We start from the raw sequence: 13433 nt of genomic DNA on the forward strand, positions 1-13433 counted from the left end.
CTGAGACAGAGGGCTGAGAAGCAGCCCTTGCTCCAAGGCCTGCTGGCTTGGGTCTGCAGGCCCAGGGGGTTTTGCTCAGCCAGGCTGCAGCTGCTGCCCCAGGTAAAGGCTGAGTCAGGCAGATCCTCGTTCCATCATCAGGGGCCCAGAACTTCTCAGGGACACCTACAGGTCATTCTGCCCCTTCAGCCAAAAGTCCAGCTACAATTCATTCATACTTCCCAAGGCCCATAAGGTCAAGGAAGAGAGGCACATTTCTAGAGTAAACTGAGGGATCTTAAAACATCATCTAATTCATTGTTTCCTAAACGTGTCCAACCAGGTGTGATCTCCACAACCAGGGGGTACTGCTGACCTACTGCTTCACCGAAGGGGTCTGTCTACTAAAGGACACCCGGCTGGCTGGCTGGTGGCAGAGCCTAAGCCTCAGAGCCTTTCCCTGTTCTCCTCGCTGCCTCATGGTTATAGTCCATGCAGGGCCATCTCCCAATTAGAGAAAAATGTGAGACAGGAGCCTGGAGACAGGACCCAGGCTACAGAGGCCCCAGCTGGTCCTGGTCAGTGTCACTTTTTTTCCGTGTGTGATGTCTGGCCAGAAAGCTGGCTGGCAAGTAAGAGGTGAGGGAGCTGGCCAGCAAGGCCTGGAGGGAAAATGGATGGAAGACATGCATCTGTGCCTTAGTACCAATCAGATACTGCCTTCCACCCTGACATCCAGATCGTCTCACCTCCTTAGAAATGAGCCCTCTTCTCTATGAGAAGTAGGGGTCCCCGGGCCATATGGGGAATGAGGCTCATGTCCCAGCTTCCTGGTGGCCTGTGGAGGCACAGGGATGGCCCCAGCACTGGCTCTGCCAGAATCCCCATTGATGGGATGTTGGCAGACCAGTGCGGTGCCACCCTGAGGGAGTGGATCTCTGACCGACCTCAGAAACACGGAGCCAGGGCTCTGCCCGCAGCCTCTCCTGATAGCCTCCTGCAAGCTTGGCAGCCTGTCTTCCAGTAGCTCAGAAGGAAACGTGAGTCTAGATGAGGCCTGAGTGGGCCACACCCAGTACCAGGCCTGTGGGCATCTTACACTCCACTCCATCTTAGCACCCACTGCCTTCAGACCTGTGGCAGGCAGACCAGGTGCAGGAAAAGAGGAAGCTCTGAGGCTTAGAGGCCAGATGATTCATTGCAGAATGTGTATATGGGTTTATTATGATTGGCACAGTAAGGGTGGGGACAGACAGGCCATGGCCATGGGCTGATTCCCCACCACAGACAGCATTCCTGTCCCTCTAGAAGGCACCAGGCCATTCCCACAGCCCTGCCTCTAACAAGGCAAGCACTAACAACACATCACTAGAGTTACCAGCAGCTGCTGGTCACACATTAGGACTGAGCCTGTGGGCAGTACCATTTTGGCTGGAAGGAGAGATGTCAGTCTTCATGCACAGGCTGCTTCCTGAAGTAACATCTCCACTGGGGCCTCTCACACCTGAATGGGTCTAAGTGACAGCTGGCATAAAGAGTGATCAGAGCCCTGCATCAATGGGCTTGTGTGGTCCGAGTCACTATCCTGGACGTGTGTCGGCTGTCACACTACAGATGGGGTAGGAGCGTGGGTCTGGCTTTAGGGAAGCTGCTGGTGCTGCCATGGGCTAGGATCTGGGAGACACAGTTCCAGCTGGTTAGTGCTCACTTGGCTCCAGTAGCCTCTGGACTGGGCAGATCGGAATGGTCAGGAAACTGCTGGAACTCGTCGTGAGGATGAACCTTCTCCAACACCCTGTGAAAACAGAGAGAGGGATCACATTTGCTGCGGGAGACACTGGTCCCCTGTCTAGAGAAGCCTTTGCTTGAGAGGGCTAGCCTTGAGGTGTCTCCTTCCTCACCTCCCCAAGCTGAAAGGTAAACAGTGGCCCAGAGACAGAGGGCTATGAACAGTGGTCCTCAGGGCCACAGGGAAAGGTCAGCCTGTGACCCAGCCACAACTAGCCAAGAAAGTTTGCCATGTTTCCTTTGACATGTCTGCCACTGGGGTTCCATTTAACAAATAAGAATGGATGGGTTTGTGTGGGCCAAGAAGCAATGTCAGCTGGATCCTTCCTCTACTCACATTTCCAGCTCACCCTTGGGGACTAGCCTTTAAGGAGTTCTGCAAGGGGAGTGAGCCTGGGAGTGGGATCAGAGGCTCTGGGTCTGGGGCCTTGAGTTACCCAATCAAGATGGCCGGGATGAAGAGGAGTCCAGCACCTAGGAGGAAGGGGAAGCCCTTCATGAAGCTCAGCGTGGCTGGGTACAGCGAGTTGAAGATGCCAGAAGCCATGAGCATGGCCGTGTTATTCACACAGCTCACGGCGGAAAAGAGAGCACCTGAGGAGAAAGAAATATCATGTTTGAGTTGGGAAAAGATGCCAAATCCTAGTGTCACCGCCTGAAGTACAGCTGTGTAACCTGGGACAGGTCACCTCTCTGGGCCTCCCCCCCTCATCTGTGAACCACACCCAACCTCGTGCTGTGATAATGAGTCAGTGATGTTATGCATGGAAAGCACCTGCTCGTAGCTGTTAGTTACTGTCGTGGCTCCTCTAACCTGTGTGTGTAAGGTAAAACTCAGCTGTAGCATTTTCAAGGCTGTGGCCTTTGGAAGCAGGACAAGCCTGCCTTCCAGGTCCCTCTGGGTGGGTTCAGAATGCCAGCTTTTTGGCTAGTTATCAAGTACTTAACTATCTGCATCCCCCAGGGGCTCCACCCATTCCACGGTGGGTACTAAATAAATGGTTTTATTAAATTCATACTCTAATCTCCTGTGATGTCTTAAATGAGAACCTGGGCTACTGGGGGGTGGGGGGTTAGAACCTGGAAGAAATAGATTTTGGTTTATACTATTTGCAATTGTCTTCTTTTTTTGTATTAACTGCTGATTTAAGTCCTAGTTCTAACACTAGCTGTGGGATCACAGGATTAAGTCATTTATCCTCTCTGAGTTCCCATTCTCTCTTTGGTTAAATAAGGATAATCCCTACTTCATGGATTGCCAGCACAATTAGATTCACACACAAAGCACCTGAACCTTGGTCCCTTAAAGGAAGCCAGTTAGCGGAGCTGTTCTTTTTTTTCCTGTTCCCTGTGGCCTCTCTGGGCACAAGTGAAGGTGAGGGGAAAAGCTGACTGAGTAAGTGTATGAACGTGCATGAAGTCTGAGAATAGCAGAGCCCGTGGTCAGCTGTGGATGGCACTGGGGTCTCTATCACCGTCAGGTACCACTTCTAGGGTAGCTGGGGAAAAGTGGCTGAGCTGATGCTTCCAGAATGGAGTCTGGAGAGCCAAAAGCTGCCCATTACAGGTGCCCATTACAGGTAAGCTAAGAGAAGGAAAATGAGCAAAAAGCCAACATAAATCGACATTAACCTCAAGTCACGCATTTTACAGCTGAGGAAACTGAGGCTTGAAGAGGGAAAGGGACCTGCCCCAAATTGCACAACCTGAGACAGGACTTAAAACTCAGATTCCTAGACCCACACTTTGAAAAATAGACCCTCTGGGTCTCTGCTGCTTCACCTGTCACTTGGTGACAGACCCCCATCACAAGGTTGTTAACTCCCACTGAGTGAACACACTCTGACCCGGTGAAGTGGGAACCCCAAGCATTGTCACATTCACTTCATAGATGGAAAAGCTGAGACCTAGAGGGAGCGAAAGCTTTGCTCCAGTTACTCTCAAGGAATAGAATTGTATTCTGGCAACTGCAAATTCCAACTCTGAGGCCCGGAAAACCAAGGAATCATGATCTTCAGCAGTTTGAGGCAATCTGACACAAGTCTATTTACCTCGCCCACCTATCCAGGGTGGGAGTGATGTGGTCCATCTGCCCAGCCCAGGAAGCATCCACCAGATGCAGGTTGATCCCAACACTCACCTTGCTCTGACTTGCTCACCAGCTTGGAGAGTTTGGCCCGGATGACAGGTGTAATAACTAATGACAGGAAGAGGAAGCCATACCCTGTGAAGATAAAATTCATCAGGAAAATGAGGGTGGGGAGAAGGGTGTCTGAGTGTGAGTACCCTATCTGAGAATATATATCCACATGGGCTTTAGGTTGGACCAAGAGAACTTCCTTGATGGTGAGGGCAGGGAGACAAAGGCCAAGGAGGAACCAGGGCCACCATTGAAAGCTAGGGCCTCCTGCCACCTCTCTCATGAGTGAGCAGGGATTCTCAGCTGCTTTCTTTGCAGAACACCTCTCATGGTTACAGCATTCCACCTACCAGCTGACAGGGAGATGGCAGGGAACAGAACAATGGGCTCTTTGTTATAATGCATCCATGAATTCCCTTAAAATCATATTGTTCTTGAGAAGTTTTAGTAATGCTAAAAGAACCGGAGGTAATGTTTGCGTATCAAAGTCGTCACCTCCATTTAGTTCTTTCTGGGAACATCTAACAAACTTTTAATAGGAACACTTTGTGTAAAGAACACAGCCTTTTTTCCCTGTCCCACAAAGAAAACACAAAGAGACAATAGAAGAGAAATTACAGAAAGACCAAGAACAATCATGGAGAAAGCACACGTTCTGAGAGGCTGACTTCCTTGACGTTTTTGCCTCAATCGGGTGATTTTGTCACGCAGACTCCCTTGGAGTTGGTGTGGCATTTCTCCCTTTTTTATTTTTAACTGATGCTCAAAGATATCTTGGCATGAAGAAGAGACAGCTTTAAAGATTAAACTGAAAAAGACTGGAAAAATAAAGACAATAATTAATATAATCCTTCCTACTACAGCCATAAGAACGACTGCGTGTAACCAATTAAAAGGATCCATATGCTGAAGTCCATTTTGTAAAGATTTAGCCATTTGTTCTATATCAGGGATATCTAAATGAGCTTGACTGAAATTCTTTAAATTATGGGTTATGTCATTATCTCTCCAAATTCCCAATAAATGATTTTTCATGATATTCCAATTCATACTTTCATTATACTTCAATGGAGTTATACAAATAAATTTAAATTCAGCATGACACTTGGTGGATAACTGAATTTTTAAATTACTTACTTCCTGTCCAATTGCTAAAACCACATCTTCAAGAACATTTAATTTTGATTTCAACCCAAAGGCAAGTGGTTTAGTTCAGAATCAACCAACTTCTCTGAGGGAGATAGACGGGCACTCTCCTCCCGTGTAATTTACAGCCTTTGAAAACCCACTGGAGGGCCAGCTATGAGTTCGTTCCGACTTGATGGTAATGAGTTTATTGTTATGTGACCTTAGATAGTTAATCTTACTAAGCCTGGCTTTTTTAAAATTTATTTTATCTTGTGTGTGTACCATCAAATAGGATCTGACTGGTAGAGGTGATTGCCCCTCCTTTTCCATCAGAGAATCTGGTGGCTTTGAACCATGTACCTCTGGGATTGCAATGCAACTTCTTGCCACTAGACCACCAGAGCTCTCTTAAGGCTGACTTTTTATCTGTAAAGTTAACAAGGCCTTCTCAGATAGGTTGAATAATAGCTACCCAACGACATCGGTCCCTAATCCTTAGAACATGTAAATCTGGCTTTGTTTGGAAAATTATCCTGGACCCTAAATGTAATTACGTGTTGCCTAGTAATACGGAAGCAGAGCAAGATGGACAGAGAAGAAGACGCACAGAACAGGGTCTCACATGCTCATGGAGGCAGAAACTGGGGTGATGCAGCCACAAGCCGAAGGATGCCAGCAGCCACCAGAAGGAAGAAAAGGCCAGGGAGAGCGTCCCTGTTCCCAGAGCCTGTGCAGGGAGCGCTCCTGGCACCTTCATTTCTTTCCAGCGACACTGATTCCGATTTCTGGCTTCTAGAACTGTGCCAAGAATGAAGTTCTGTTGTTTTAACTCACCAAGCCTGTGTTAATTTGTCACAACAGCAACAGGTAATCTAGGAAGCAACAAGGTCACAGTCATGAGGAGCATGGACAGTAAGCTGTGAGCTCCGTTTCCCTTTGTATTTAGTTACAGGCTCACACTGTTCTTCATAACCTTTCTCTTGCCCTTGTCTCTTTGGCAAAACTGTGAACTTTTAGATGAGTGTCCTTATTTCCAGCAAACCAAATCCACTGCCATTAAGAGTATTCCCAATCACAGCAACCCTACCGGCCAGAGCAGAACAAACCCACAGGGCTTCTAGGATGTCAATCTGTATGGAAGCAGACTTCACATCTTTCTCCCATGGAGAAGCTGATGGGTTTGGTTAACAGCTTAAGGCTTAATTCACTATGCAACCAGGGTTCTTCAATCCAGTAACAAAAACTGTCATTGAGTCAGTTCCACCTATAAACCTGCCAGCAGGTTTCTGAGAACAGGAGGAGGCTGCCCATCTTTTACCCATGGATTCAAACCACCAGAGATGGCCAGCCTTTGGCTTAGCAGTACAACTCTCTATGGACTACACCACCTAGAGGTGTAGACCGCAACCCCAGCTGGAGGGGTGGACCCCATCTCTGGCCAGAGGGTGGACTCCATCCCTAGACAAGCCTACATGGTGACCAGTCACATCCAGAAGGCACTCACTCCTTAGACTGTTGTTGTTAGTTCAAGTACAACTCACAGAGACCCTATGAACAGCTCTGAATTCTATCCTATCCTCTGCGGTCCACACAATCTCTGACACACTGTATCAGTCCACCTGGTTGAGGGTCTTACTCTCCTTCGCTGTCCCTCCACCTTTCCAAGCATGATCTCCCTTTCTACAGAGTAACCTCTCCTAGCAACATGTCCAAAGCACCTTCTCCAACACTGCAGTTGAAAGGAATCAATTCCTCTTCTGTCATCCTTAGTCACTGTCCAGCTCTCAGACGCACAGCAAGTGACTGAAAAGACAACGGAGCATCTTGGTCCTCAAACTGACATCATTGCTCCTCAATTATTTGAAGAGGTCCCTGACCATAAGACTTTCTCATTTCAATAAGTCTCCTTATTTCCTGATTGCTGGTATCAAGTTAAGGATTGTGGATCTAAGTAAAATGAAGTCATTGACAATTTCAATCTTTTCTTCATCTATCAATAAGTTGCCTATCAGTCCACTGGTGAGGATTTTTGTTGTCTTGATGAGGTACAATCCATACTGAAAGCTGCAGTGTTCAATCTTCTACAGCCAGTATTTCAAATCCTCCTCACTTTGAGCAAGCAAGGTTGTATCATTTGGATAATTACTGATGAGTCTTCCTTTTATCCTGATGTCACTTTCTTCTTCATAGAGTACAGCTTCTCAGATAGTTTGTTCAGCATACAGATTAAATAGGTATGGAGAAAGCATACTGCTCCTTAGACTAACCAACCACATAGGGTCAAAAGAGCAGCTTTTACCGGAGGATGAAATCCTGAAGGTAGTAGGAAAGGGAGATAAGAATTACAGGGAGGAAGTAAGAGGGGTCTGATTATATTGTGAGTTTCTCCTTGGAGGCTAAGATTTTGAAGCTTTGTCTCACAGGACGGACCGATTCTTGGAGAAGGATTCATGCTCAGAAGGGTGGAGAGACAGTGCAGGGGAGGAAGATCACAGATGAGATGGATTGATACAGTGACAAGAGGGGTGGGTTTGTCGGAGTCAGTGAGACTGGCTCAGGACAGGGCAGGCTTCAGAGATATTGTACATAGGGTCGCTATGAGTCGCAGGTGACTCAATGGCACATAACAACATCATCATCTTAATGTGACAAAGCAGAATGTGTAAGACTGGTCAAATGTAAAATCAATTTGCTTTGTGCCACTCAAATCACAATAAAAATCAATCTCTTTAAAAACACCCACACCCCTAACAACAACAAAAATTAATCTGTCCCTTTAAAAATGTTAACTTCCTCATTCCTTGGCTAGCCCCAGCTTGTAAGAACTGAGTGTCCTTCTACTTTTCTAATGAAAAAAAGAAGTAAAACAAGGGGAAATATCCTCTATGAGGTCTGAGGAGACTGGCTTCTTTTAAAACCCAAAGCCACTGACCAAGGCTTTTTTGAAGTCTGTGATTCTTATCACAGAAGTGAGTATGGAGGCGCTAAGGGCATGGACTTTGTTTAGGAACACCATGAGCAGGCAAGAAGGCCAAGGGGTGAGGTGATTAGCCGATGAGCCATACTTTTGTATCTTCTACACTCTGTATTACTAGCAACATTTATGGTTGGTAATGTGGATTAGCTGCTTTGGCCACTGAAGGTCTCTAAGAGAATATGTTTTCCTGGGATTTCTTGGATATCAGCCTTCCTTTGCCGACTGAAGGCAAAATGCTCTTTTTTCCCCCAAGACATGAACTCCATTTGAGGACAGAGTGGGTGGCCTCTGGAACCTCCCACGTTACCTGTGAACATGAGGGGTGTGATGGTGGCAAATGCAAAGACCACCATGCCCAGGATATTGAAGGCCAGGCCGATCTCGGCTACCCACGTGTCAGCCAGGCAGCACTGGAGAAGCCGCAGGCCGAGCAGGCTGGTGAGGTACTGGAGGTTGTAAGCCGCAGAACCATAACCAATCAGCTTGGAGTCCCAGCAGAGGGGCGCACTCAGCTCATAGATGGTCATGATGTCCTGGGCCCCAAAGTGCACAGTGATTACAGTGAAGACAGCCAGCGAGTACAGGGCTAAATGCTTCCTGGACTTCCCCAGGGCCGGCGTCACATAGAGCTGGAAAATGGATCGGTGGTGACGCAGCGTGAAGAGCTTGGTGTGTGTCGGCTCCTTCACGGTCTCACCAAAGCAGAACGCTGAGTAGAGAGTCATGACTATCAACAGGGCTAAGGCCAGCCAGAAGGGGTTGGCGTAACCCTGGGCGCGCAGCCAGTGGCCCCCGAGAAGGCTCGCCAGCATGCCTGCCACCCCAATGCACGCTTCCATCACAGCCATTCGGAAAGTGCGGCTCTGGCTGGTGCTGACGTCTGCCACAGAGGCAAAGCCAGCTGCCAGGAGGCCACTGAAGTCGCCAAGGAGAGCACAAAGGATGCGGCCCAGCACGAAGAAGCCAACGTGGAGATCCAGCTGCACCACGAAGATGGAGACTATGACCTGGAGCAGCAGGCTGAGCGAGGCCAGCACCAGCAGCGGACGGCGGCCCACACAGTCACTCCAAGCTCCCAGCAGGGTGGACGTGAAGAGTCCCACTAGGAAGCCGCCCAGGTTCATGTACATTGTCCAGTGGGAGGTGAGGGTCTCCACTTCCTGTGGGGGCAAAAACCTTAGTAGCATGTGGTTCTAAGCTCGGGGTTCCCCATCTACCCTGAACCCACTAACTTATTAACATCATTATCTTGAGAGCTATGGGGTTGGAGGTTATTTTTGGAAGGAAAGAATCTTAAAACTTTCTTTGGGGTTTATTTCCTTAGTTTTACTCTCTTCTGTTAACCTTTAAGGCCATGCTTTCTCAGATCAACTTTGGTGCATCTCCAGGTCGCATCAGGCCCCGCCCACGAACTAATATCTGAACCCCTCCAAGGCCCCTCCACCTTTTATCAGGCTCTGCCCGACCCCCATCTCTCCTTTTAGCCCCGCAACCCACTTCCCTCCACGCTCTTGCCAGCCCCTCGCTCCTCGCTATCGTCGTACCCGCATGGTAGGGTCCACGCTGTGGTTGTTGCAGCTCTCTTTGGTGCGGGTGCCATTAAAGCCAAGGTCGGTACTGAACCGGTGCCAGAGGTACTGTGTGGTGACTGGGCCCTGCAGGACCAATGCGAAGTTGGCTATGAAGATGACAGGCTCCACTGGGCCACGGAACAGCACAGCCGCCGAAGGGCGGGCGCGGGACTCGCGCCGAGATCCCCCGCGCCCCTCCATGCGCGTGAGCTCCTGCGGGGTTTGCTACAGAGACCGCGCTGCCCGGGTGCTGGATCTGCGCTTGCGCACAGCGCTCCAGTTAAAGCAAGGAGGGGTGGGGAGGGGCCTGGGGATGGCCAGCCCTCTCACTTCCCCGCCCCCCGCTATAAATTGCATGTGGGTGGCCTTTCTTCACCAAGTGTCTGGCGTTCTTATCCTCTGACTGAGTAGAGTTGGGTTCTGTGCAAGGATACCGCCCTGCAACCTTCCTTCTTGGAGTCCTAAACGCTCAGAATAATTACTAGACTAGCAATGCTGTTGTTAGGTGCTGACTCATAGCGACTCCGAGATACAACAGAAGGAAACACAGCCCAGTCGGGTCAACCCTCAAAGTGATTGCTGTGCTTGTGAAAAGAAAACCAGAGCATTTTTATAGACATTCAATAAATCTCACTCTACTCTAGATATCTCTTTCTCCAGAGACTGTTCTGTCCTGGTAACATGTTCAAAAGTATGTTAAGACCTAATCTTGCCATTTTGTTTCTAAGGACTATTCTGATTGTATTTCTGCCAGTATATTCATTCTGATTGTATTTCTGGCAGTATTTCTGGCATATATTCATTCTTCTGGTTATTCAATATTCTTTACCATCACCATAATCTAAAGACGTAAATTCTTCTTCAGTCTTCCTTATTCATTGTCTAGCTTCCGTATAGAGAATTCTTCTAGTTTAGTAGGTAAGAATTTGACTTGCCAACCCAAAGGCAAGTAGTTTGAACCCACAAACTGTTCCGCCAGAGGAATGATGGGCAATCTCCTCTGGTGTGATTTACAGCCACTGAAAGTTTGTTGGAAAGTCAGTTATGAAGTGAATCTGACTTGATGGCAATGAATTATTGTTGTCAAAGTTTATATACAAGTTGTTCTGTACCATAGAGCTGGAACCGACCCAGAGCTGATCTTCAGGGGGTTCTCAGAGGTAGTTAAACACAGAGGAGGAGACTGCCCATCCTTCTCCCTGGGAGCAGCTGGTGGACTCGAAACGCGATGCTTTCAGGATCGCAGCGCAGCTTCTTGCCACTAGGCCAGTGTATATGGGGAGATTAAAAAGATCATGATTCGAATCTGGCACACCTTAGTTCTCAAAGTAACATTTCTGGGTGTTTTTTTAAATTTTTTTTTTTATTATTTGTGTGTGTGTGTGTGTGTGTACCGTCAAATCAGATCCGACTGGTACAGGAGGAGATTGTCCCTCCTTCCCCGGCAGAGCATCTGGTGGATTCGAACCGTGTGCCTCTGGGATTGCAGTGCAGCTTCTTGCCACTAGGCTACCAGAGCTCCCCTCGTTTTTGGGTTTTTAACTATTTAAAAAGTAAAGATGATTTGCAGCAGATTGCAGCTCAATGTAATGCTTGATTTGATTTATCAGCTACTGCTTCCCTAGGCACTGAACAGAGTAAAATGAAATTCTCAACTTCAATCATCTCTGCATTCATCATGATGCCACTTATTGGTGAGAATGATGAGTTGTGAGGAGTTTTATTTACTTACTGTCTTTTTTTAAAAAAAAAAAGTAATGTAATCCATAGCAAATACTGTAGTCGTTGATCTTTGACAGTCACAGCTTCAAGTTCTCCTCACTTTCAGCAAGGTAAAGTTGCATCATCTGTATGTCACAGTTCGCTGAGTCTTCCTGATGCCACGTTCTTCTTCATATAGTCCAGTTTCTGGGATTATTTTCTCAGCATACAGGTCAAATCTTGGAGGAAATGCAACCTCTAAACCCTCCTTAGAAGCAAGGATTGTGAGGCTTCATCTCACTTATTTTGGACAGGTTGTAAGAGAAGCCAATCTTTGATGAGGGAAATCATATTTTGGAAGATGGAAGGTCATTGAAAGAGAGGAAAACCCTTTATGAGTTAGGCTGGCATAGTGTCGTGGATTGAATTGGACATGTGTATAATAATGTAATGTAGAATTGTGTAAAGATTCCCCATGATCTGCTATGCCAAACAGTTGTAGGAGAATTAAGGATGCAATGCAATACTAATCCCAACCCAATCTAATTGGATGTACAGAGAATTCCTCTAGGATGTGGCCTGTAAAATCTCTACCTCACTAGAGATAAAGGAGGAAAGGGAGCCAAGAAGAGGCATGTCCCTTAGACCAAGAAATAAACCCCAGGAGTGGAGTTAGATTTTTTTGAACTCAGGCCCTTACACAGTGAAGCTCATTGACTTGGAAGAAGCTGTAAGAGTTGGATATGTCCAGTGAATGCTGGGACTATAGATGCTGAAGGTGTAAGTAAAACAAGAGCTTTTATCCACAAGCAGTGGGGGGGGGGGCTTCCTCTAGAGCTTGTATCCTGAGAGTGGAACCCCGGATGAGATAGATTCATACAATGACTGGGGCAATAGGAGTTGGTGTGTTGGAATTAGAGAGACTGGTTCTGGACAGGGCAGGCTTCAGAGCTGCTGTCTGTAGGGTCGCTATGAGTGGCAGGCGACTAGATGGCACATAACAACCACAACATACTGTAAGAGGATACGTTCCTGTTTGCTAAACCAGCTCCTGTGGTAGCTGTTAAACCAGCATTAGATAATGAAGAAACCGTGACTGCACCAATGGTCTTTCCAATTGTGAGGATGGTGCAGAATCAGGCACAGTTTCAGTCTGCTATGCATAAGGGTCATTAGGAGACAGATTTGACTCTATAGCACCTAACAACAGCCAGATTGGGTATTACTAGCATTGTCAGTTGCTGCCAAGTCGCCTATGATTCATAGCAACCCTATTAACACCAGATCTAAACCTCACCATCCTACACAACCCTTACGATCTCTGCCAGGCTCAAGCTCATTGTGGCAGTTACTGCGTCCATCCAGCTCATTGAGAGTCTTCCTTTCTTGGCTTACTGTCTACCTTTACCAGGGAGCTCTGCTGGCCTAATGTTAAGGAGTTGTGCTGCCAACCCAAAGGCATGTGCTTTGAATCCTGCAACTGCTCCAAGTGAGAAAGAAGAACAATCTCCTCCTGTGTGATTTATTGCCTCTGAAAACCTGCTAACAGGTCATAGGAATACTTTCCCAGGGAGCTCTGGTGGCCTAGTGGCAAGAAACTGCACTGCAATCCCTGAGGTGATGGTTCAAATCCACCAGACACTTTGCTGGAGAAGGAGAGACAATATCCTGCACCAGTCAGATTCGATTTGATGGTACACACACAAAAAAATAATAAAATTTAAAAAAAGAAATATTTTCTCACATTGCTGCAGTCATTATGTCATTTCACCACCTTTTCAAACGTTGTGTCCCCTTTTCAAGGAATAGACTCTTCTAACATGCCCAAAATACACGAGACAAAGTTTCACCATCCATGTCTTCAAGGAGCACTTTGGCTGCACTTTTCCCAAGACACATCTGTTTGGGTTTTTTTCTTTCTTCTTCTTCTTTTTTTTTTTTTTAAGTTCCTGAGATATTCTATGCTATTCTCCAACACTGCAACTCAAAGGGATCAATCCTTCTTCTGTCATCCTTATTCACTGTCCAGCTCTCACATGCATAGCAAGTGATTGAAAAACTATGGTCTGAATCAGGTGCACTTTAGTCTTCAAACTGACGTCATTGATCCTTAGTGGTTTGGAGATCCATGACAGATTTGCCCAATGCA

At 47.2% G+C, this 13433-nt stretch overlaps 1 protein-coding gene across 1 annotated transcript; it reads right to left on the reverse strand.

The window, feature by feature from the left end:
- Positions 1–1683: 1683 nt before the first annotated feature.
- SLC46A1 (solute carrier family 46 (folate transporter), member 1) lies at positions 1684–9784 on the reverse strand. Its single transcript, XM_006891074.1, has 5 exons — positions 9557–9784; positions 8320–9172; positions 3908–3991; positions 2205–2361; positions 1684–1774 (listed from the first exon to the last, which is right to left on the reverse strand). Exons 1-5 carry the CDS (start codon positions 9782–9784, stop codon positions 1684–1686), a joined length of 1413 nt encoding a protein of 470 aa, XP_006891136.1.
- Between the last annotated feature and the right edge of the window lie 3649 nt (positions 9785–13433).

This window comes from Elephantulus edwardii, unplaced genomic scaffold, assembly GCF_000299155.1.
Source record: "Elephantulus edwardii isolate Elephantulus edwardi_28Jun2011 unplaced genomic scaffold, EleEdw1.0 scaffold00094, whole genome shotgun sequence".
Lineage (NCBI taxonomy): Eukaryota > Metazoa > Chordata > Mammalia > Macroscelidea > Macroscelididae > Elephantulus > Elephantulus edwardii.